The 26,048-nt window shown below is 41.8% G+C and overlaps 1 protein-coding gene across 2 annotated transcripts in view; it reads right to left on the reverse strand.

Annotated features, from left to right (window-relative positions):
• Positions 1 to 3,008: 3,008 nt before the first annotated feature.
• The window catches only part of ACSL6 (acyl-CoA synthetase long chain family member 6), a 56,762-nt gene continuing 33,722 nt past the window's right edge, over positions 3,009 to 26,048 (reverse strand). For both annotated transcript variants that reach the window (XM_081092264.1, XM_081092265.1), the window contains 11 exons: positions 25,453 to 25,587; positions 24,960 to 25,094; positions 23,606 to 23,701; positions 22,658 to 22,730; positions 19,909 to 19,997; positions 19,088 to 19,204; positions 16,301 to 16,444; positions 14,068 to 14,169; positions 12,965 to 13,036; positions 7,535 to 7,680; positions 3,009 to 3,537 (listed from right to left, as the gene is read on the reverse strand). In XM_081092264.1, the coding sequence (XP_080948390.1) occupies positions 7,543 to 7,680; positions 12,965 to 13,036; positions 14,068 to 14,169; positions 16,301 to 16,444; positions 19,088 to 19,204; positions 19,909 to 19,997; positions 22,658 to 22,730; positions 23,606 to 23,701; positions 24,960 to 25,094; positions 25,453 to 25,587 (1,101 nt within the window). In that variant the 3' untranslated portion in view covers positions 3,009 to 3,537; positions 7,535 to 7,542. The remainder of the gene's footprint in view (positions 3,538 to 7,534; positions 7,681 to 12,964; positions 13,037 to 14,067; positions 14,170 to 16,300; positions 16,445 to 19,087; positions 19,205 to 19,908; positions 19,998 to 22,657; positions 22,731 to 23,605; positions 23,702 to 24,959; positions 25,095 to 25,452; positions 25,588 to 26,048) is intronic.

Consider the following 26,048-nt stretch of genomic DNA (forward strand, 5'->3'; position numbering starts at 1 on the left):
CATGAAAGCCTCAGGGAGTGTCCTCTTGAACAATCAGCGTCAGTCTTCTGGGGGCCATGGTACTTGAGAGTTTATCCAAGCATTTGAAAATTTGGGATTCCAGAAGTTTCTTTCCAGGGACAGGCAGGATCCCTTAGCCCAGTGGTTCTCAACCTTCCTAATGCTGTGACCCTTTAATACAGTTCCTCATGTTGTGGTGACCCCCAACCATAAAATTATTTTCGTTGCTACTTCATAACTGTAATGTTGCTACTGTTATGAATCATAATGTAAATATCTGATATGCAGGATGTACTTTCATTGTTACAAATTGAACATAATTAAAGCATAGTGATTAATCACAAAAACAATATGTAATTATATATGTGTTTTCTGATGGTCTTAGGCGACCCCTGTGAAAGGGTCGTCCGACCCCAAAAGGGGTCGCAACCCACAGGTTGAAAACTGATGCCTTAGCCCCTTGCGTTAAGGTGGGGAATTCCACAGGGGACACCCCTCCTAGTTCCTGGGGCTCAGCTCTTTGGCTCTGCCTAATTGGAGGGACATAGGAATGACCTCCCTCTCTCCATACACCCAGATTGAACCATCTGGCTGCATCTGATAAGCATACTGTGCACATAATAACCACCTTTTTTTAAAGAAATATAAGAACACTTTATTCTTTTTTCCTATTTTCTTTGTATTTATGTGGATTTTATGATGTAATCACAACAAACATGTATTAGTTATGGCATTTATTTATTTATTTTAACCAAAGAATTTATATGCATATAGCATAACCCATGGACACAGAGAATAGTGTGGTAAAGGCCTGGGGGTGCAGGTACAGGATAGAAGGGGTCAATGGGGGAAAAAGGGGACATCTGTAATACTTTCAATAATAAAGATTAAAAAACAAAAAATAATAAAATAAAAACCATCTTTTTTAAAAAATGACATTTCACAATATTAAAAATGACATTTGTAGACATGAAACTCAAAAGTTATACTTTCCTGTGATGCTTCAATATTGTGTGACTATAAACACATACATAGCCACTATATTTTTATATCACTCTGAATTTTTTCTTTCAAATCTGCTCATAGAAAGTCATTTATGACAATCAATTTATAATTAATCCATTAAAACTTAACTTCATAAAGAACAGAGGTTAGTCTTTCTTACCTGATTAGATACAGTGCTTTGAGTCACTGAATCAACACTTACTCAGCACCTTACTCTGTGTTAGGCACTGTGGTAGGTCCTCGGGATAGAGGTGAATTAGAAATGGCCCTTCCATCAAGATCTCACAGTTTTGTTGCAGTATAAAATGATGATTGTATGTCAATATCCTTTCTTCAGTGATATCCGTAGTATGCTGACAGCCACTCTCTAGTTATAAGCCAAGTCTCCAGGCTCCCCTCTCCCCCTTTCTTACATGACCTTTGGGAGGTCTGGGTCCTGGATGCCCTAGACTGGAAGAAACATTGAAAGAGGAAAACACCTTAAAGCAAAGGTTAATCTGCCCTTTGGTGGCCTGATTCCCTAGAACTCTGTCTTATATTCCTGGAACTCTGAATCTCATTCACTGAAGTGCCATCAAGTAAAGATTTAAGGAAATTAATGGATAGGATTTCAAAACTGGAAATAACCTTTGGTGTGATTTCTTGAGCCAAAAGGGTCCTTAGAGATGATCTAGTTGCCCCTCATTATGCAGCTGAAGAAACCAGAGCCTAGGGAGGCTCGTTATGAAAGATGGTTAGCATAGGTGGCATGGATCTCCTTGCATTTGGCTTGTCATGCTCCAATTCCTCCTAACACAGTGATGGTGAACCTATGACACGCGTGTCAGAGGTGACACGCGAACTCATTTTTTTGGTTGATTTTTCTTTGTTGAATGAATGGCATTTAAATATATAAAATAAATATCAAAAATATGTGTTTTACTATGGTTGCAAATATCAAAAAATTTCTATATGTGACACGGCACCAGAGTTAAGTTAGGGCTTTTCAAAATGCTGACACGCTGAGCTCAAAAGGTTTGCCATCCCTGGCCTAGACTTTCTGCTACAAACTCAAGCAACTCACAGTCTGAGTGGGAGTGGGCAGAGGGACAATCAACCAGTCAGCCATGTGGCAAGCTTCCAAGAGAAAAGAGTACTTGAGCTGAGTTTTAAGAGATAAATGGTAGGAGTTAAGAGGGATTAAAGGAAAGGGCATTCTACAAAAAGGGGACCATAGGAGGCACAGAAAAACATGATGCTTTTAGGACACTACATACAAAAAGTAGTTGCCATGATTGCAGCCAAGGCTCCGTGGGTGAAGGGCACGAGAAGAGGTTTGGGGCCTTGTGTGCTGAACCAGGGAGTCTGAACTTTACTCTGAAAACTGTGGGAAGTCATTGAAGGAATATTAAGCAAGAGAGTGGCATGACCAGATTTTCAATTTAGAAAGGTCACTGTGACTGAAATATGGATGGCAAAATTTGAGGAAGCTGGGATGGAAACGAAGACTAATTAAGAAAGCACTGCAATATTCCAGACAACAGATGAGAGTGGAGCCAATTACACTAAAAGCTGTGGGAATAAAGAGGAGTGGAGGCTTAGAAAATTTTGAGAAGGCAGAATCTGCATAATTTAGAATGGCAGAACATACCATTTTAAGAAAGTGTGCCTGTTATCTAGTATGTGGGTTAAAGACATTATGGAAATACTGTTTATGGGCCATCATGATGGAAACTTTGAATACAGTTCTTTGTTCCTTTTTTGTGCCATATTCTTTAAAAGTATAAAAGTGATTTAAATCCAGGACACATTTGGTAGCAGCAAATGTACAAAGCAAATGAGAGCCTCTTGGGGGACCATAAGGCTTTGAAGTTTGGGGACCCTTACAAAGGATGTGGAGTATGCAGACTAGTGACATGGCTTGATACTATGTTTACCATAAGTACTACGATTGATGATGACCAAATATACTAACATCATGAGATTATATGATATGTATACATAAAATAATAATTATAAGCAACTTTGAGAAACAAAAAAATCTTTATTTTTTACAAAAGTTTTCATAAATGCATTTTATATTTGTTATGCATGCTATTATAACAAAGCAACTAAAATATAACTATAGTTAAGATACTTTTATGCATATTTAAAAAGTAATATTTTAATCTCCTTTTTAAAAATTGAAAGTAGAATAAGCAATTCTTCAAAAAATATCCGTTTTCCCCCTCATGCATTTGTTGCAATGACTTAACAAGGAAAATTAAAATAACCAGTCAAATGAATGTTTAAAAGCAACTGTCACCTCATGAAAACCTTTTCAGTTTGGGACCAGGTTTAGAAATGCTTGTATGCCAGGTGTTTATCTATTGCCTCTGGGTGACAACCATGCATATAGTCTAACTGAAGCTTCCCATTTGGGACTTTGTCCTCACTTGGAGGCTAATCCCATTCTTACTGCAGTTGATTGTAGATTCACAGAAAGGACTGTGCAGCATACTTGAGAGAAAATTCAGACTACCAGGATCATTTTGTTCTTTCATGTATATGCTCCTTTAAAATAAAAACAGGCAAGAAAATGCAGCAACTTAGCTCAACATATAATTTATCAATTTGATATATGATTACTCATTTTTTCCTGAGATAATTAAGCAAGTTTGTAAGTAGTCTGTTTTCATGCAAAAATACATTTTCCCATTCTTTACATTCATTTTGTAGCAGTTTGTATTCTAAATAACTAGATCACATTTGTGCTTTATACATTTGGAAAATAAAGAATAATTCATTTTCTTTACTGCAGAAAATTAAGATTACTGGTTCTCCAATGGGTAATACAATCAAGTTAAGTGCCAACTTCAAGTTGCTAAAACATCACCTGACTATAAAAATAGCAATGGAAAGTTCTATTTTTTCTCATGCTTGCCGTTTTACCTAAATTAGGAATGAAAGGTTGACTTGCTCATGTGAGGGAGGCATTATATATATTCATTCATTCCTTGGACTCCTGAGTTTGTGAGTTCCTAACTGTTGGAGCTAGGCCTACACACCACACCTGGTCAGAGTTTCCTCTCACCTGGGGGGAAATCACAGTATAATATAGAGATGTCTTTTATGGCAAAAGGAAAAAAATTGGTGCATATTCTATTTTAAAATATACACAAGATTCGTTTGTAAAATGTGTGAATTACTAACACATTTCAATGAGAAACATAAAAGTGTTTAAGAACATGTTTATGCTTAAGGAATTGATCTCTGTTATACCTTTAGACTTAAATTGGTCTGACATCCATTGTGAAGGTGAATGTCTTAAGTACATAGCTTTTCTCTATGTTGGTTAAAGAGAAATAAAAACCTTTTTCCTCTAAATAAAGTTGGGAAATCTGAAGCAAGAAGAATTTTTTCATTAATACATACTGTTTCATTTCTTCTTTATTAAAAAGTTCAGTGGAGTTAAATAGAGAAATAGATAAAGGTATAGGGCAGTGGTCGGCAAACTGCGGCCCCTTGAGTGTGGCTCTTCCACAAAATACCACGTGCGGGCGCGCAAGTACAGTGCGATTAAAACTTTGTGGCCACACTCACGGGGCCAAAGAGCCGCATGTGGCTCGTGAGCCGCAGTTTGCCGACCACTGGTATAGGGTGTCCCAAAATTCACGCAAGATTTGAATTTTACGCCATTTGTGCCGTAAAGTGTTGCCAACGGAAAAAAAAGATAGCGTGACAGCTGACAGTTCAGGGTTAGGGTTATTAAAGATGGAGTGCTACATGAAAGAACAATGCGTTTTCATTGTTGAGCAATAGTTTAAAAATAATGAAGGTTTGGCAGCTACAGTTCGCAATTTTCGTGCAAAATATGGTTAGAATAGTGATTTAACTTCATCAACTGTGAAGAGATTAATTAAAAAATTTAGGGAGACTGGATCAATTAGTGATCTTACACACTCTGGCCGTCCTTCAACAAGTCGTTCAACACAAAACACCGAAGCAGTTCGTGAGAGTGTTGCTGAGAGTCCAGGGACATCAATTCGGCACCGTTGTCAAGAATTGGACATTTCAAGAAGCTCTCGGAGGCCATTTACCTGATATGCTACTCCATACATAACCCTATACTGTATACTTTATGAATCAATAAAAAATTTACAATTTTTAATTATAAACCCGTGTTTTCTATTAAAATTACTTCTTGCGTGAATTTTGGGACACCCTTTACATGCAATATATTTAGGGTCCATTGTTCACTTTTCTCAGCACATCTGCAGTAACTTATTTATTGGCCCAAGTGTGGTGATTTCACACAGATCAGGAAGGCTGGTAGAAACATAAGATCTTCAAAATGAGAAAAAGAAGAAATCTTAAGTAGTCTATATTCAATCATATCTAGCTATTATGAAGTATAAATAGAATCAAAATAAGTTTTAAATAACTTGGTTATATGACATTGTCAAAATTCTTTTTGGAAACAAAGCCAACTATGCAGTTATGTTAAATGAAGGACAATGGGAAACGGCTTCAATTTTTTCAAGATGTGAAGCTATTTGCCTTTAAAATAGTATGAATATTCAGTTCAGGCAATGATTTTCCCTTTTAATTAGTCAAGTATATATTAAGTGCAAAAAAAAAAAAAACAACAACAACAATGCTATGTAGATGTGGCCTTGGGCATTTTCTAGTATTTATTTAGAAATGCCTTTAAAAATTAATGTGCATAGAACTAGCTCATTTACAAAAAGTCAAATTTGTATACTTAAAGTAGTGGGTATGCAAAGACAATATGCCAAAGGAATGCATATAAAAATTGGATAAATACATCCAATGAAGCCGTGGTCCACTTCTCCAAGACTGAACTGGAAGTGTGTAATCACTGGTGCACACTCATCCAGAAGGCCTGTGTGATTATGCAGCTTGTAACTTACAGTATGGATTTGTTCCAGGGGAAAGGGGCTTCTGGATTGTGAACACTGCCCCCATCTCTGCTTTCAGAATTCTGTCTCTAAAGAAAACACTTTCACCCTGGCCGGGTTACTCAGCTGGCTAGAGCATCACCCCGTTATTCCAAGGTTGTGGGTTCAGTCCCTGGTCAGGGCACATATAAGAATGAACCAATGAATGCATAAATAAGTAGAACAACAAATCTCTCTCTCTCTCTCTCTCTCTCTCTCTCTCTCTCTCTCTCTCTCTCTCTCCCCCCCTCCCCCCTTCCCTCTCTCTAAAATAAACAAAATAAAATAAAGCATAAAAAATAAAACACTTTCCTAGGGACATTTCCCTGTGCAGATGCTCCGTCTGTAGCTTGGACCTTAATTGCTGCTCATGCTGGGCTTTAATTATGTGAAATTGTTGACACCCAGGTACAAGAAGTGTCTAAATACATAATGCAAGAGAGGAGGTTTTTGTAGTTAAGCTTAGAAGCATTTCAGATTTTATGAATGGAATTATGCCCCAAGAAGACATTTATCTATGATGGACTGAAAAGTTTTCCATGGGGTATTTTGAAGAGGTTATTCAAAATTATGTTGTGGAAAAATTACTTTACTTGGAAATAACATTCCTTTCTCCTGACATCATGCCTTGATAGTCTTACTGAAAGAAAGTGAAATTGTTCAGAATTTTAGCCATTTGGGGTTTCCCAGGCCAAACATGGACATATTGAACATGGAAGACTGGAAAACCCAGCAAGGAACATAGTTAGATTAATTGCTGCCCACCCTGAGAAATAATTCTGGGTTTCTCTTCCCACATCTTCTCCACAGGTCCATTCATTGTAGAGTCAACAGACAGCTTTTAGAATTAATGTGGTAAGAAGTCCAAAAATGTACACATACTATTCTTGAAGTAGTTATACATTACATTTTTTCTAGGTTGTTTCTGAATGTTTTAATGAGCTTATAAATGAGAAAATGTTTTGAAAGATTTTTGTGACATGTTATATAAATATAACATTAGTTTTAAGAATATCTGAATTTGCATTTTTTATGAATAAACATAAAAATTAGAGAGAAAACATTTTTTTTTCACATCAACAAGGATTTTCATGTTTGAAGAATCTAGTTATGTAGAATGTGAGTTATCACATTTCACTTTAGTATGATTCCACACACCTAGTTTTAATTTTTAAATCTGATTTAATTATGATTTTGACAATCGGTTATTGAATGAGGTAGTCCACATTGCCTGGATATTTGCTGTATCTGGTTTCTAGTCCACAAGTAATTAAGTACAATATATCAGTTATGTTTTTTTCTTTATGTTTAATAGGAGTGCTATGAACATTGAGAATATATTTCTTTTAGTGGTACATCGTTCTTGAGAAAAGTCTTGATTTTTACATTGCCATTTGCAATATTTTTAGCAGCTTGCTACAATATCATTTTAATAAAAATAAAGTGTACTCAGTGATGATAGAGAAAATATTGTTAAAGACATCTTGGGACAGGAAAAGGCTCAGTCGTAGTCACGTGCTTATTCATTTTCAGCTGCGTCATTCTGACTCATTACTTTCATGAATAATTATAATATTGCTACACAGTCCATTGTACTGAGCAGAACTTGCCTTGAACTTCACATGGAGGTTGAGTAGAGCGCTTGTATTTGTGTTTTGAAGTACTCTCTCAGCTCAGGTCTCTTAGCCTTTAGTGTTGGTGTCAGCAAGCCATTTTGAACTGAGAACATGTCAGAATGGATGTGAATGGCTTTTACCTAAAAACCAAAGGCAGAACGCATATTTATCGGGAATATAACACAGCATTTATAGCATACATGACAAAAGTAAACAGGCACATGGGAATAGCTCTATCGATAAAAATACACTACGCCTTTTTAAAACTCAAAACTATGTTAATAACATGTCAGCCTATTTGACATGTCTAAAAGCTGCCTTCTTTTCCTTCTTACTCCTTCTTACTCTGTGTCAGGCATTGAGGACACAAAGAGGAATCATGGGTGCCCCTGCCCTCAGGGAGTGCAGTCACACCCAGTAGAGCAGACACACTGGGCAATCATTAGTCGATCTCCTTTTTTCCTTCCCTGAATATGAACCATGCCCACAGCTGTAGCAGCTACGTTGTGACCATTAGGTGATAAGCCAACACACTAAGAGTGGAGAGTAGGAAGACAGGCAGAGCCTAGGTCTTTGAGGACCTGTACCTACCTTGGATGGCCTATCTTTGGCCTTCTTATGTGAGAAAAAAACACAGAAATGCATCCTATGTGTTTAAGACACTGTGGGTTTTCTGTTAGAGCTGAATGTATTTCTGATAGAGCACCTAACCCAGGCTTGGGCCGATTCATTGAAAAGAAATGCCAAGTTGAACTCTGAAGGATAAATAGGCTTTAGCCAGATGAAGATAACAAGGGGAAGGGGAGTGGTTGCTGCCATATGGTCTGAGTAGAAGGAGGGTGCTCCAGGCAGCGGAAGCATGTGCCAGAGCACATTTGGGACATTGCAAGTGTAGGCTGAAGCACACACTCGTAGTACAAATGAAGAAGAGCGAGACAGGGCTGGAGAGGTAGACCGAATTATAAAGGACTAATATGCCAAGGTAGGGAATTTGGAAATAATACTCTAAATAATTTTTTAAAGCTCAACAGCGAGAGACAGAACCAGAATGGCTCTTTAGATTGATTAATCTGTTACTGGATTGAAGTGAGGTAAAAGTGGAAGTTGGAAGACCAGCCAAGAGGCAAGGTTGCTGGTGATTTGGGCCACGAGTTTGCTATGGAGACAGAAATAGATTTCAGGGGTGGAAAGGACAGGTCTTAGAATTGGTTTGGGTAAGTGGTAAAGAAGAGATGGTCATGGTTCTAGGTTTCTGCTTGGGCAGAAAAACTGGAGGAGCAGAAAGATTCTTTGGAGGTGGGAAGATCAAGTATTCATGTAAAGTTTGAAATGCTTCTGAGACACCAAGCAGTCTTTGGACATTGGCCTTATAAGTATTAGTATGAAGGACAGAACTGCAGCCTAGACTTGAGACAGGGAGGAGTGATTGAAGAAAGGAACTGGAATGTGGGTTACAAAGGCAGGAAAACGAGAGAGATCATTGCTTCAGGTGCTACTGTCCTGTGAGAACTGTTAATAAAATCAATAGGCACAATTAGGAAATGTTACTTCAAAAATCAATGCATATACCATCTCATACCCATTAGGATGGCCATCATCAAAAAAACAGAGAATAAAAAGTGTAGGTGAAGAAACAGAGAAATTGGAACCCCTTGTGCATTGTTAGTGGAAATGTAAAATGGCGCAGCGACTATAGAAGCCAATATGGCAGTTCCTCAAATTTTTAAAAATAGAATTACCATATGACCCTAGTAATTCCACTTTTGGGTATTCCCCAAAAGTGGAATTGAAAGCAGGTTTCCAAAAGACAATTATATGGCCATGTTCACAGCAGCATTATTCACAATAGCTAAAATGTGGGAGCAATCCAAATGTCCATCAGTGGATGAATGGATAAGCAAAATGTGGAACATTATTCACTGTAAAAAGGAAGGAAATTCTGACATATGTTACAACACAGATGAACCTTGAGGACATTATGCTAAGTGAAATAAGCAAGTGGCAAAAAGACAAATGCAAATATATGAAGTACTTAGAGTAGTCAAAGTCATTGAGACAGAAAGTAAAATGGTGGTTGCCAGGAGCTGGGAGGGGGTGGAATTGGGAGTTATTGCTTAATGACACTACAGAGTTTTAGTTTTACAAGATAAAAAGAATTATTGAGATGGATAGTGGTGATGTTTGTACAATATTACAAGTGTAAAAACAGTTAAGATGATAAATTTTTTATGTGTATTTTACTACAAAAAAAGGAAAAAAATCAGTGTATGAAAATAGTTGCAAAAATTCAATATGACACCGATAATTTTCAAAATCTCTGATGCTAACAGTTTAGTGCCCTGGCTGGCAGGTATCTTGAGATGGCAAAGAATTCTTTGCTGAGAAAACTCTCCCTTACATTCACTGATTTTTCAGATAAAAAACTCAATATATGTCCTGGCCAGTGATGTTCAGTGGTTAGAGTGTCAGCCCACGCACCTAAAGGTCGCAGGTTTGATTCCCGGTCAAAGGCACATATCTGTGTTGCAGGTTTGATCTCTGGTTCTGGTTGAGGTGCATGAGGGAGGCAACCAATCAATGTGTCTCTCACATTGATGTTTCTTTCTTTCTCTCTCTCTCTCTCTCTCTCTCTTTCTCTTTCCTTCCCCCTTCATCCCTCCCTTCTCTCTCTAAAAAAGCAATGGGAAAAATATCCTTGGTTGAGGGTTAAAAAAAAAAGTACTGTAAATTTAAATATTGTATTGGAATAAAATATCTTAAAAGTGTCAATTTATGCCAACTTATTAAAGCACAGAACTTTTCATAATTTATAATGAAATACGTTTAATATACAATATTGCTTATAGATAATAAACACAGAGTGAATGATTTAGGACAGAGAATAGAGTAGAAAAAAATATTTAAATTAAATAGGAAAATGCTAAATTCATTTCTAATTTAAAGGCGCTTTTATTAGGTAAGTATTCATTTCAATGACAGGAAATACAATAAAATATTTTTAATGAGGGCTTCCCAGTCAGAATTTGAAAAAACTATTAAGTGTTGAAGTTTACTTTGTATTGCCTATGCAAATAAAGCACATAAAAGTCAAGAAAAATGGTTAAACCAGAGTTAAGTATGCTCAAATACTTCCCCAAGTACCTACATTAAAAAATTATTGATATTTTAAAGGCTTCCTGCCTACTCATTAAAATATATCTTCCAAAGATCTCCATAAATTAATGGTTGGCTTAGTTCCAGGAACTGTCTGTTTCTGGAAATTAATTTACATTAATATTTTATCTAATTCAAAGTTTAATTCATATCAATCCTGCCCAGTAATTCTGAACTCTTAATGTTTTTATTGAATGATTTAAGCCTTGGACTTGGATACCTATCTGTGTGTATGTATATTTCTTCAAAAATTAGTGTTAAGCCTTAATTGATCACTCATATTTGCGGGAAAGGGGACAGAACAGGCTGACGATGGATTATGGGTTAACTCAATTTCTGTTGCACTCTGTAACAGCAGCGGACTCTCTGCTGGCATGAGGCCTGGTGTTTGCTCTCCTGTGGTCAGCTGAGGGCACACACTGGCTGTGGTGGGGAGGATGTCACAGACCAACAAAGAGGTGACAGAGTTGGCAATAAAACTCAGGCCTCTCAGGTGCCACATGACTTCTCTGTATTTGACGTTACCATGGTGAAGGCAGATTAGTAGAGCAGTAACTCTGCTTAAGGCTTATGGAAAGTCAAAAACATGTCTCCTCTCAATGAAAGCTCTAACTTGCACAATGGTTAACACTGGAAACATAGCCAAAGGTACCTTTTTAACATAAGCTTAAGAGTTGGTAGTCTTTTCCAGGAAGAGGATTCTAGATGTTAGGATTCCCCACATGCCCTGGGGTAGGTCATACATCCCAAACCCAGAAGGGGGCGTGCAAGGCCTTAGGAGTCACAGGAACTAATCAGTTGAGTAATCCTGCCCCAGGCCTCCTGCGTCCCCAGTGCCCTCAGAGCCAGCCCTTGAGGCCAGCACATAAGCCCAGACCAGACAGGCCTCCGACCACCAGTCTGTGGCCCCTGCTCAATCTGGTCAACAGCTTCCTTATGGAAGGGCAATAAAGTCAGTTCTACCAAATTTAGAAATTTAAATAATTATTATGCCAGATCGACCTTTCATTCAGAAAGATAAATATAACTTGCTGAGTATCTCAGATTCTATAATTTTTATTTCTATAATTTTATGAAGATTTATTCATCCACGACTTATTTGCCCTAAAACATGCTGTCAGATGAGAGTAATGTAATGTTTCTCAAGCTAGGTTAATGTAAAGATCTATTTAAAAAAAACAAAACAAACAAAATAAATGATTCTCAGACCCCTTAGTTTGAAACTTAAAAAAAATTAGTCTTAAACTGTGGAAATGTTTTTTAATTGCAAGCAATTGCTCCAAGAGTTTTATATTTAAGACTGGTTTTAAACATGTTTTTATGTTATCATCAAAATGAGCATATATAATTTAAAATTCTCATAAGCCTTGCAGATCCCTAATACTACACTGGGCTAGTCCTGACACTGCCTGGGAGCATGCCAATCACCACCTCTTATGTGGCAAGTAAGTACTGGGCATGCCCAAAAGAGTGACAAGCTAAGGGACCACTTGATTTTTTAAAAGTGAATTTACTGGGGAGACATTGGTTAGTAAAATTATATAGGTTCCAGGTGTACCCTATTGGAGAAACAGTTTTATGAAAAACAATTATGTTAATTACATACTAGGAAACATTAAAAATCAGTATATTAGTATCTTTCTGCTGGATAAATTTTTCTTTTTGGATTTTTGATTAAAGAGGATGTATAAACGGTATATGTAAGTAGGACAAAGTATGCTTATGAACTCAGTTACAGTTAAGAACCCCAACCTATTAAAGACAGAAGGTCTTAGAGGACTACTGTGTCCTCTCCTAATATATTCTTTGCCTCTTCCTCTTTGTAGAGGGCATGCTGGGCTAATGGATCATTGGCCCAAGGAGCACAATTTTTCCGATGTCCTAGCAAGAAAGCTTGCCTGCGGTAGTCAAGAAGAGTGTCCCCATAAAAGTAAAAATAACACAGGGATCTGGTCTGGGCAGTTGCAGGCATCTTGGAGACAGATCATGTACACATGATCCGGTGGTGAAGGCCAAGGTAATATTTCAGCTTTATGAACATTTGTGATTACAAGGACAACGAGCAGTCTCACTCGATATATGACCTATTTTAGTTGGGACGCAGGCTGCTGTGGTCAGGGTAGAACAGGCCCTCAGGGGTCTGTTGGTGCTAAGCCTGCCTGCAGGCCACAGCATGGAGGGTGGGGAATCCAGGTCAGGGTCACTGTGGGCTAGTTTAATTTTCATCACTGTGTGAAGGGCTGAAACAAGTATGGGGAAGGTTCCAGTTACCTGTTCAAAAGAATGGAGTCCACTTTCTTTTCCTAACCTCACCATATCTTCCAAAATGGCTTTCTTCAGCTCCTGAATTGAATCACATAGGTAAAATTACAATATCAAAAACACATTTCATACCAACACGCCCTCCCTCCCACACCTCCAACTGGAGCTGACACTCCCTGGCAGCATGCCAACACCACCTCTCATCTGGCAAAGAAGTACCAGGCATGCCCAAAGGAGTGACAGGTAAGGGACCACTTGATTTTTTTCTAATTGAATTTATTGGGGTAACATTGGTTAATAAAATTATATAGGTTTCAGGTATACAATTCCATAATACACCATCTGTATGTTGTATTGTGTGCTCAGCACCCCAAGTCAACATGTTTTTTGTTGTTGTTTTTTGCCGCGCCTCGCCCCCGGCCAAACATGATGTTTTTTGTTGTTTTTTGCCACCCTCGCCCCCGCATGATGTTTTTAAGTGGCCCTCTGGTCAGCCTGGTGAGTCCCGGGGCCCCGTAACCCCCGGAAGAGCCCAGGGCCTAGTGGAATCGATAGGGCCTGTGGTTGCTGCTGAGAAATGGACCATGTGACTGGAGGGGCTGAGGCTGAGACAGAGCACAGAGATCCTCTTCCAGAGGTCCCTCCATGTACCACGAAGATTCTTAAGGTGTGAGTGGCTAATGCTCTAAGCATGAAGAACTGTGTTACTTTGTCAATTCCATGACTGTCTCTCTAAGCCCAGTAGATACAAAATCCACCTCACACTTGGAGAGAGCATGGGCAGTAGGCAGAAGGCCTAAGCTCAGTCTGACACTGCTGTTAACCAGCTGTGTGGCTGTGGGCAAGCCGCAATCCTCTGTGGACTCTCCTGCAAGCTGCAAAACAAGAGGCCTGGACAAACTTCCTGTGATGTCTTCTAGCTCAAAAATTCAATAGTTTTATCAAACTTTCTAAGAAGAAATGTGAGTCTGGTTTAGAATGCCCACCATGTATAACGTTAGAAATTTCCCTACATGTTCGAATTTCGCCTGTCTGCTATTTTCCTGTTCTCTCATAATGCAGTATCCAAAAAGGTCCAGCAACCTTTTAGGAAACAGCCCCACTATACAGACCTTATTTACACAGAGCTCTGAGTATGTCCCTTCAATTCCTCTCTTCTGTGCCCAGGAGGGCATGACTTCAGGGTCAGGCACAACAATGCCCACCAAAAAGGCCTGCAATCCCACCAAAGAAAAACAAGTCATGATGAAAGCACTTTTTTGCCTAGTCACCATATTTATTTTGATTTTTTTCTAAAAACATTAAAACGTTTCTGAAATAGATACAAAATTAAAGATACTAGTACAAGATATACCAATCACCAAAATAAAACAATCACCAAAATTGACAAAAGCTTTTCATCATCACAAAAGCCCTTATATTATTATCTTTAAACATTTATTAAAGTATAGTTGACATACAATATTATATTAATGAAAAAAGTTTTTAAAGTGGTTATCTGTAGTCCAGCAGTAAAAATAATCCCTTGGTATGCTCAGACTCTACCCTTTTCTAAAAATAAGTAGATGGCTATGTTATGAAACATTTCCACCAATATCACACATTGACTATTTATTTTCTGATATTTACCTAACTTTGTAAAAAAATTAATAAAGAATAAACCTAAGGAGATTAAGCATCAATAAAGTTAGACCTACATGTACCTTTAATTCTCATGCTAAACTCAAATGAGTACATCTTCAGGATGGTAAACAAATAACTCGATGAACCAAAATATGTTTCTCAGGATTTCCTGACATTTTAACATTAATATGGTCTTTTATTTTATTAACATGGTTCATTAAATGATTAAAAATAATTTCATAATATTTAATTATAGCAATCCAATTAATGCAGGCTGTATTCGTAGCGATCTTTCTGACTTTATAAGTACCGCGCGCGCTAACCGATTGTGCCACTGGAGCTCCCTTTCTGACTTTAAATCTAATTGATGTTGAAAACAGAATAATAAATCCTCTCCAAATAATTTAATCCTAACCACATTAATTAACATATTACCTTAATATATTAGGCTATATCATCATCAGTGCCATTGTTGCAATATTATACCTGTTTATCTGTAAAGTTCATTTGCATATTTCAAAATCAAAACAGTAGAAATTCTGAATTTTACTTCAGCAACTTATTTCAAAATTCCTCTTGGAAATAGGTAGAACATTAGTTAAAAGAGGATACAAGCCCTGGCCAGGTAGCTCAGTTGGTTGGAGCGTTGTCCCTATACACCAAAGTTGCCGGTTCGATCCCTGGTCAGGACACATGCAAGAAGAGTCTCTCTCTCTCTCTCTCTCTCTCTCTCTCTCTCTCTCTCTCTCATACATACATACATACATACATACATACATACATAAAAGCAGTGGGTACAGCCCTAGCCAGTTTTCTCAGTGGTTACAGCACTGGCCCCTGGACTGAAGGGTCTCGGGTTCAATTCCTCTCAAGGGCACATATCTGGGTTGCGGGCTCAATCCCCAGCCCCAATCCGGGGCGTGTGTGGGAGTGTCTCTCTCACAGCAATGTTTCTCTCACTCTGTCTCTCCCTCTGCCTTCCACTCTCTCTAAAAAAATCAATAGAAAAAAATATCCTCGGCCTTAGCCGATTTGGCTCAGTTGGACAGAGCGTCGGCCTCTGGACTGAAGGGTCCCAGGTTCAATTCCGATCAAGGGCACATGCCTGGGTTGTGGGCTCGATTTCTAGTAGGGGGTGTGCAGGAGGCAGCTGATCAATGATTCTCTCTCTCCCTCTCCCTTCCTCTCTGAAATCAATAAAAATATATTTAAAAAGAAAAATATCCTCGGGTAAGGATTAACGACAACAACAAAAAAAGTAGTGGGTACAGCACAGGGAATATAGTCACTATTGTAATAACTATGTATGGTGACAGATGGGTACTAGGCTTACTGGGGTAATCATGTTGCAAGTTATGCAAATATCAAATCACTGGGTTGTACACCTGAAACTAATATAATATTGTATGTCAACTGTAATTGAAAAACAAATTTTTAAAAACACACACACATGAAGTTAAAAGTAGTGGGAGTGTCCATCACTATAACTTCAAGCAACTTATCGCCTAATTGCAATTTATCAAACCCTAAATAATTAAGATTTCTTCTTTAACAAGGAATTTTCTTTCATAATCTAATAAGTAGGTGAATACGGTGTCTGATTAAAAATTAACGTTTACTGCTTAATCAAATACCAAATACTTAGGAAATCATTCTGAGCTAACTCTAGATTTTTTCAGGAGGCCCAGCACCTGTGGGAGGGCTGGAGCACAGGGGACTCACCTGTAAGCTGTCCCCATGGACATAGGTTTGTGCCACAGGCTCACTCCGGGTATAGATGTTCTCAATCTTCTCAGGTGCAACATATTCTCCCTGAGCAAGTTTAAATATGTGCTTCTTCCGATCAATAATTTTAAGAGTTCCCGCCTGTGGAGTTGGACAAACAGCTTCATAAAAAGATGGCATCCTCTGAGCCTCAAGCCATCACTCCGTAGTGCCATAGTCCCTCACTCCTGTCCCGCCCCACCTCGCAGACTCCACCCAGATCTGCTCCTCTGTGACTTCTCTGATCTTGACAGCCACCGTGCACAGGGGTGGATGGCTCAAGCTCTGTCCTGAATGACCTCAGCATTGACCCCCTCCCTTGCTTCCCCTCCTCCTCAGAAGGCCCACTTGTCTTCCCACCAGGGCGTCCCTCTCGCCCAGGCCCTTGCTCTAGCTGTCCCTTTTCTCATGGCATCTTCAGATTTTCCCCCTTAAGCCATGCTTAGGACTCTCGCCCCAGCTACTGCCCCAACCCCAAAGAGTGCCTCCACCCACAGCACACAGCCCCCAGTGAGTCCCTCCTGACCAGCCGGATGGCCAGGGCCTCTGCAGCAGGCAGGCCACCCCTTGGGCAGTGAGTGCCTGTGCTCCTGGTCTCCAGGACCCCCCTGACCTCCCTGCCTCCCCTCAACCTTTTTTGAGTTTCCTAAGTGGGTCTCTCTCCTTTGGCTCAACCTTGAATGTTGCACATTCCTCACCTCCTCTGACATGCGCCTTGAGGTTAAGCACCATTTATCTCTTCATTGGCCACTCCCACGTCTGTCTAAGCTTCCAGCCAGACCTGTCACTGAGCGCCAGACCCAGAACTTAACTCTCCTCAGGACTCAGAAACAAGGGTGGTTGCATATGCGACATTCCCTCAAAGGAAGCTCCTCACTGCCCTCCTCGCACCTGTCCCAGCCCCCAAGCCCTAACACTGGAGATGGCCTTGCCATTTGCCTTTCCTGGGTCCTCCAGCAGTCAGGCTCATCCACCCTCGCTCACAAGCCTCTCTCCATCAAACCACTTCCTGACCGGCCAGCCCTTTGCACACACTCTGTTCGTGCCCCATCTCTATGAGCCACCAGAACCAGAGCCATCTCTCTAGAAGAGAAAAAACAAGCAGGCCCTGCTTTGCTCAAAACCCAGGCTGGACAACACACGCATTCCCCACACTGGCTTCTTTGGTATTCATGGTACTCTATGCACTGGGTGTCATCACCTCCATTGCACAGATAAGGAAAGGGAGGATCAGAGAGGTTACTTAACTTCTTCAAAGCCACACAGCTAGGAGGTAGGGGAACCAGGATTTTAAATCAGGTCTTTCTGGATCAGAAATATATACCTTTTCCTTGTATCTAATACTATTTCAAAACACTACTTTAAAAAATTTAACTCCCACAGACTGCCTGCCTGTTGTCTTGGGCTTTTAGTTCAAGCAAAACACTAGGTACTTCACATGAATTAATTTACTTGCTTCTCACAACACCCTGCAGGGTAGGTCATATCATCCTAGTTATGGGGCATCAGTGGCAGAGCCAAGGCTTTGTGAGGCTTTAAGCTTTTTCTAACTTTGAGGATCCTCTTTAAGAAAAATAATATAAGATGAAGTACAGAACCTTGGAAGGGGCCTATGCAAGTGAAGGGACCTGAAGCCTAAGCTTTCTTAGCTGATGGGACAATCTACCCTCCATCAGTGTCCAGGGCCCCGCTGACGTTCTCCCGTCTGCCTCTTCCAGCCGTGGGCCCTCAATTAGATCTGACTGCTTCACTCCTCTAGTGTCTCTCCACTCAGCACGTGCTGTGACTCCTGCCCTGACTGTCCTTCCCTGGCCCAGGGCACACATCAAGGAACATCCTCAACTGCTGCAGGATTGAGCGTTTCTCAAAGGGAAGCACACAGACCCAAGCAGGGGCAAACAGCTCGCCAGCCACTCATGTGACCAGTAAACTCAGCATCTCAGAACGCCCACCAGAACCTTAGAGAGACTCCTTGGGCGGGCTGTGTCAGGCAAGGGCCCTCAGTTTCAGCAACAGAGCCTTTTTCTGCTCATAGCTTTCATCTAAGCATCTCCTGTGTGTCAGGCTTTGTGCCAATTGCTTTACATGTATAATCTCACTTATTCCTCACAATAACTGTGCAGGTAAGCCATGGTGTTATCCCCATTTTATAAATGACTGAATGAGGCACAACAGCTGATTTGGGCTGCAAGCTGATTTGGGCCACAGCCAGTTTCCCGTAGCTTCACACTCTTTTTCTACAAGTGAGTCCCAGAGTCCTCATCCCAAGAGGGATGAGGCTTTGCTCATGGTCACAAGAGCCACTGCTGTCAGAGCCACAGGAACGCAGCCATTTTGGGGCTCAGCGTCAAGTTTTCCTCCTGCTCAGGGCCACTTCTCAGCGGGGGCCAGCGTCCTGGGCTCCCACCGCTGCCTTTCTCAGGCCTCCGAGAACTATGAACTCCTGCTCCTTGTACTCCACCCCCCAGATTCCACAGCACTGCAGGTCTTTCTGGAAACCAGAAAGGGTAGGCAGTGGGCCCCACATTCCAACTATATCCTCCCACAAAGATCCCTATCTCCCGCCTCAGGAGGGTGGAGGAGAAAGCGTTGGGGGCAAGGTAAAGACAAACCTCTTAATCCCTGGAGGTGTTCCTGAATGACTAGCTGTCAGGCAGGACATGGAGAAGACCCCTGCCTCAGAGTGAATCGGATTTACACCCACCACCCAAGCGCTTGGAGCTCCAGGCTTCCCAACACACGCACCGGCAGCCACTGCCCAATGTCGCCAGTGTGGAGCCAGCCGTCGCTGTCCAGGGCTTCCTTTGTCTTGTCTGGATCTTTCAAGTAACCTTTGAACACATTTGGTCCTCTCACACATATCTGCAGGGACAAACACCGGTTGCTCTCAGCCCACAGCGTAAGGATTCCTGATGTGAGGCTGTCAGGGGCGAGTGTAGAAGACTGTACGCTAACCCCCAGGAAATCCACTGTGCAGACGGCAGTGATGACAACAGAGGACAGGAACAGCCACCAGCTGTTCCTCAAGCTGCATCCTCTCCATCTCTCCTCTCCGCCCTGGCCACCCCAGGCCTCCTCCACCATCTCTTCTTTCTTGGGAACCCCCTGGCCTTCGGCAGGTGCTGCTTTGTGACACTGGATGGGGTCACATCAGATATTGATGGCCGGCTGGTTGTACCAGAGAGGCTCAGCCCCTGCCTCACCAGGCAGCCAGGCAGCTTCTACCCACTCGCATGGAATGAATGAGTATCTACCCCACCTGGCCTATCTGCAAATAGCTATGTTTCTGCTGGGGCAGATTCACAGCAGCAGGCCATGCCACTTAAAAGGGAAAATGGGATTTTTTTTTAAAGTTTGAAAATTATAAATCTTGAGTTAGACCAGCCCTGCCATAGTCTTGTTTCATAAACAGAAGAGGGAGGAAATACTGAATTCAGTTGAGTCAAATTGAGCAGAAATTTAAAGTGACTTTACACCGAGGGTAAAAGAAAAATAATTCCATTTTTCCCCCTTTATTCATTACATGCAGCCTCCACAGACACGAATGGCTAAATGCTGAGGTTTACCTCTCCCTCTCCTTTGCGGGTCCAATAGTTCAGTTCCACGACGTCGACGAGCTTGATATGATTGCAGGGCAGAGGCGCCCCGACGTGCCCTAGAACAAACACCGGAGCAATGTGGCATGGTCAGTGTCCAGTCCACTTCAGCACTGAAGACGCTCCATGCCATGTAACCCCCCCCACCCCCCGCAGGTGGTCACAGTAGGGAATTATGGGCAAAAAGCAAAACACATTTAGACGGGCATGTGTCATAGGCAAGCGCTGACAATAAAACAAAGTTCTGGAGAAGGGAGAGGCCAGCCTTTGCGGACCTTTGTTTTACATCTGATTCTTAAAGAGCTGGACAGGCACGCCAGCCTGGCACCAACCTGCAGTCTGTGGGGCTCACACCCACACCGACCACACGGTCAGGAATTTTTTGCCTCTGTTGAAAGACTTTCCCCTTTGTCAGATCACAAGTCTTGGTTTGTTTGGGGTTCATAAAATAAGGTCATCATTGCTTTTCCTCCAGTCACCAGACTGTTGTGTCCAGGAATCATCTAGGAATCTTGTTAAACTGCAGATTCTGACTCAGTGGGTCTGGGATGAACCCTGAGATTCTGCATGTCACAAGGCACGCAGGGGATGATGCTTCTGGTCCACACACTACACTGAGTAACAAAGGAATGGAAACCAGGACAGGGTAATTCGACCCTAAAAAACAACTTCTAATTTTCTTGATCTTGTAATTTCCAGCCACAAAATTACATTTTCTAGTAATTTGTGTGAGTGTGGTGGTTACAGAATTCACTGTAATAAGGTGCTGGCCAAGGTCCTGAAGGGACCGTGAGCGACAGAGCCATGGAGATAAAAAATGAGGCGGTGACACTTCATTTTCTCTTTTAAAGGAGAGGTTGAAAAACCTTTCACAATTCGTACAAAGACATCTATCTTCTCATACTCAATAGCCTTTGCAAGTTTTTATGGTAAGGATGAATAAAAAAGGCAAAACTCAAAAGTCTTACCTAGAAAAATGCGGAGAATGACATAGAGGGAAGTAAGTATCCGAAAGGAAGGGCATACGTGAGAGTGATTGGCAAACATAATGGCAACAATAATAAAAGAATAGTGAACCAGGACCCCAGAAGACAGTCCTTGTGGATTTGCCCGTGGTAGAAAGATCAAAGAATTTACACACCAAAGGCTTCATTCAGCTAGAATTTAAAAGATAAAACTCGGGAAAAAATGCTTCTGTACTTGACTTGGCCAAATCGGATTTTGATTTAGACTCCACCTATCATGTTTCTGCTGACTACCTCAAGGTGCCCTGAAAACAAGATTGCATTACTGGGCATATTTCTTGTGCATGCACATTATCCCAAGTTTTTCTAGTTTGCACTTGAGCAAACTAAAGCATGAGAGTGGAAAGCACAGAGAAAGTTGGTGCCCTAAAGGATTCCTTTGCTGGATGGTGTTTAGTCTTCCAGTATCTGGTCTAAATTTGTGATGGACCACACAGGGACTACCTGCTGCTTCCTCCTTACCCTGAAAGATGAGTCTCTTCAGAATGAGGCAGTGGGTGGGATCTGCTCCTTCCTGAGGCTGCCACTGCCTTCTAGACACTAATGTCATAGGAGACTGTAGTTCCCAAGGGCCTTGGAAATGGCCCTTTAAGAAATAGTGCTTTGGCCACTAGGAATTTGCTTCTCCAATTCATAGTTGTAATTTTTCAATAGGGCACGATTGTAAAAAAAATCCTGATTGTAACCATAATCAATTCATAGCCTGCTTCCTTCATTCTACGCCCAGCCAGCATGGCTCAGTGGTAGAGAGAGCAGAGACCTATGAACCAGGAGGTCATGGTTCGATTCCAGATCAGGGCTGTGGGCGCGATCCCCAGTATAGGGCGTGCAGGAGGCAGCCAATCAGTGCTTCTCTCTCATCACTGATGTTCCTATCTCTCTCCTTCTCTCCCTTCCTCTCTAAAATCACTAAAAATAAATTAAAAAATAAAATAAAACCACTACAAGTGCCTGGCTGGTGTGGTTCAGTGGTTGAACCTATGAACGAGGAAGTCACAGTTCAATTCCTGGTCAATCCCCAATAGGGGGCATGCAGGAGGCAACCAATTAATGATTCTCTCTTATCATTGATGTTTCTGTCTCTCCCTCTCTGAAATCAGTAAAAAAATATTTAAAAATAAAAAATAAAACAACTATAGCAAGGCTGTGTGGTATTCAGAATCTATGAAATCTAATATACTGACATAATCATTTTTTCCTGAGTTATATTTTGGAATCTAGCACTTCTTTATTTTTTAAAAATATCTATAAAAAAATGGAAAAATGCAAAGTAAGAAACACAAAAATATGTTAACAAAGAGAACAACAGACCCATAATGGTACAACCTAGACCAGCCGTGGGCAAACTATGGCCCGCGGGCCGAATCCGGCCCGTTTGAAATGAATAAAACTATTGAAAAAAAAGACCGTACCCTTTTATGTAATGATGTTTACTTTGACTTTATATTAGTTCACACAAACACTCCATCCATGCTTTTGTTCCGGCCCTCCGGTCCAGTTTAAGAACCCATCGTGGCCCTCGAGTCAAAAGTTTGCCCACCCCTGACCTAGAATTACCACCATTAGTATATTTTTTCTATTTCTGCTTTTTTTCTGATGTTCCCTTGTAAATTTACTTTCCATGAGAAAATTTTGTAGCTGTTTTAATTCAGCAGTGCCTGGTGATGCACCCCCACATCTCCTGTCCATCCTACCTGAGGTCCAGTCCCCAGGTGTGGTGAAGGTACATCCAGCTGTGCACTCAGTTTGGCCATAACCTTCATAAACCTTCAAGCAAAACATAGAAATCACATTGTAGGCACACAGCCTCTTGCAGCTGGCTGGTTGCCTGCCTCAGCCAACTAAGCTCCCACCCTGACACCTGCTGCTCCGTGCTGGGCATGGTGGGAGGAGGTGCTCTAGAGGCAGGTAAACCCAGGTGAAGCTGAAGTGGTTTGGGGTAAAGATTTCTGACCTATTTTCAACTACTGACTCTATTTTTTATTTGGATAATATGTATTAAAGACAAGTGCTTTAAAATCTACTGTACGGTTTACTTTGTCTCTGTAAGGTATTCCCCTCCAGAGCCTCGTGTGTTTGCAGGAATAAACCACATGGGAGAGTCTGCTCTTAGAAGTGGTCAGGCCATGATGGGATAGAAGAGGCCAGCGGCTTTGAAAGTATAAAAAGTGAAGCATGCACATCGATGAAATAGTGACAGCCATGTCACTATACCCTGCATATGTAAAAACTTAATACACTTTAACCAAATGGGTCAATGAAGGAATGGAATTTTTAGCGATGACAAAACCTATTGAATCAAATGACAAAACACAAATGGACTTTCAGCATCCCCTCCCCTGTGCTCCCTTTCTGGATTGGGCGATATTTTACAGGCTGAAGAATGCAGAGATGCTGCTACAGGTGTGCTGCAGATTCCCCAGCCCATTGATGCTCCACATAGTTTATCAGCCCCCTTTCCCAGACTGGATGCACCTGGGCTTTCCATATGTCAAAAGTCATACTGGCTTTCAGTGGCACTGGGATGTTTTCATCCTCAGAGGAATGGAGCTTCTATTCCACAAAAATCTTGCCCCCCAGGGCCTTTCCCTGTCCTCACACACATCTGCTTGGCCCCCGGGAAGGCCACATGAAGGTAATACCTGGCACCCCAAAGCTGCCCGAAGGAATCCCAGGACTGTTGGTGACGCGGGGGCTGCTCCAGTCACAATCATTCGCACACACCCACCAAGGCTGGCCTGTGGGAGAGAAGAGTCTGCCAAAGTCTGTGCTTCTGGAAGTGGCGTCTAAGGCCACTCATCTTGGCCTCAGCCAAGGTCAACATTCAATAATTGGACCCCACTTGCACCCAGGATAAGGATCAGAGAGAAGGCCTCTGAGCTGAGGAAGTCTGTTCTTCAAAATGAACAACCCAGTCAGCTGTGCAATATGGCCAACTCTTTTATGTCTTTTGAGATAAGTGCCATTATCTATGTGGCATTCTATAATTTTGGTTCTACTTTCCTTAAAATACACAGCTATTCCCTCACTCTCCCATCATTTGCAACCATCCAAAAACAATTACTTAGGACAATTCCTTCCCACTTCCACGTTAATGGCCTAGCCTTTTTTCATTTACAAATCAATACCGTACTCTGCTCTATTTACTATGCAGTGGACAAAGAAGTCTTTAAATATGTTGTTTATGTGAGTTGAGCCAAGCGAGTTTAAATATTAATTTCCATAGCTAAAAATATAGTAAGAAAAACTGAGTAATGATACTAATTAACTACACATTCCTTGGATAATGCAGGACTTGGAAACTTTAGTGGGGATCCAGAGATGAGCAATTCATGATCAGCTGGTTTGGGAGAAGCTGAAGGGACAGGACAGAGGAAAAGCAAAGGAAGATTCTTGGGCCCAGCCCGAATGGCTCAGTGATTGTGTGTCAACCTTTGAACCAGGAGGTCACAGTTTAATTCCTGGTCAGGGCACATGCCCAGGTTGCAGGCTCAATCCCCAGTGTGGGGCGTGCAAGAGGCAGCCAATCAATGATTCTCTCTTATTACTGATGTTTCTATCTGTTTCTCCCTTCCTCTCTGAAATTAAATAAAAATTATTTTTTTTAAAGGAAGATTCTTGGCTATCCAAGAACCTAATGCTGCTGGAAAGCCACCATGGCCAGAGCTACAAAAAGGACCAAGTGAACCTTCAGACCCCAGGAGCTCTTTGGTGGACCTGACCACCAAGCAGAGCTCCCCGTTGCCTATGGAAGTCAAAGGACCTACTTTCTAGGAGTCCTTCCAGCTGTTTGCCTTTGGACCAATATAACACATCTCCAAATAAGAAAAACGAGTCCTTTAAGATTTCAACAGTAGCTTAAGCTTTGATTTCATGACCTGTTGAGTTATTATTTTATAAGATTACTATATGCCACTGGGATGAACTTCTCTAATTCTTCTGTTAAGTCACCCATTAGACCCTTGCATGTCTAGAATCACTTGTTCATTCTCTTACCTGAATCTTATTAAAGAAGAGCTCATCCCAGATACTATCATTCCTGATGATTCCGCTCCGGACTTCAGCCTGTTTACGCTTTGCTGCAAACTCCAGGAGCCAGCGCTTCAGTGGTGTGTTTGCCTGGCTGAAGATCTAAAGAGCACAAGTTGGAAACAGCTGCTGGGCCTGTCCCACCTCTAGACACCCCCCTCCCCCAGGAAGAAGGTCCAGACTAGCCAACAGAGAAGCCACACTCCATTGGACCCCTAAGGGGGTAACTGAATGTATGATAGCCAGCCCAAGGTCAATGCTACCGAGGTGTGAGCATATTTCGGGGCTAGTAATTCCCGAAGATAGGAAGGAAACAGGTGAGAGTCAGGGAATACAAGAGAACAGGCCATTTCCAGGACCTGCGGGTGGAAGTTTGGAAAGCCTGCCTGGGGCTTCAGACCCCATCCACCCAGGCATCTATCTACCCCTCAGCCTGGCCAGAGACTCGCTGTGGGCTCACCTTGTCGTACATCCGGTTCAGCAGTCGTGGGACCACAGGGAAGATGGTGGGGCGTAGAGCCTTCATGTCATCTGAGAGGAGACGGATGTCTCCCTGGAAGAAGCCGACGCGCCCTCCGTGGCAGTAGACAACAGACTGGAAGGGGAGAACAGGAAGGGAGGAGTCCCTCAGGGCGGGCACTCCTGGCTGCACTACAGAGCCTTCCACAGTTCTGCCCTACATGGAGGGCGCCCATGACCCCTACCCCAGCTCTGGCTGCTGCCATGAGACACTGAATAGCATCTGAGGTGACACCCTCCCTCCCTCACCTCTCCTCCTTCCCACATGGTCCCACTCAGGCACGGGGAGAAGCAGCAGGAGATGGGGTGGAGCCTTTGGGAGATATCAGAGCAGCTGATCCCACTGTGCCTGCCCCTCCTGCTCACTCCCAAACCCTGGGCGGAGCTTCCCAGGGGACTCGGGTCTCTGAGCTGCACTCCACCCTGTGGCTGGGTCTGCTCAGGTCTCAGAGAGCCAGCAGTTTCCCTGGGACACCTTAGCAACTCTGGGAGGGTGATCAGTGTCCGTGAGAACTGGACGTGCTGCTGATGTTGGCA

The sequence above is a fragment of the Myotis nattereri genome (genome assembly GCF_964212035.1).
Source record: "Myotis nattereri genome assembly, chromosome: 5".
Classification (NCBI taxonomy): Eukaryota; Metazoa; Chordata; class Mammalia; order Chiroptera; family Vespertilionidae; genus Myotis; species Myotis nattereri.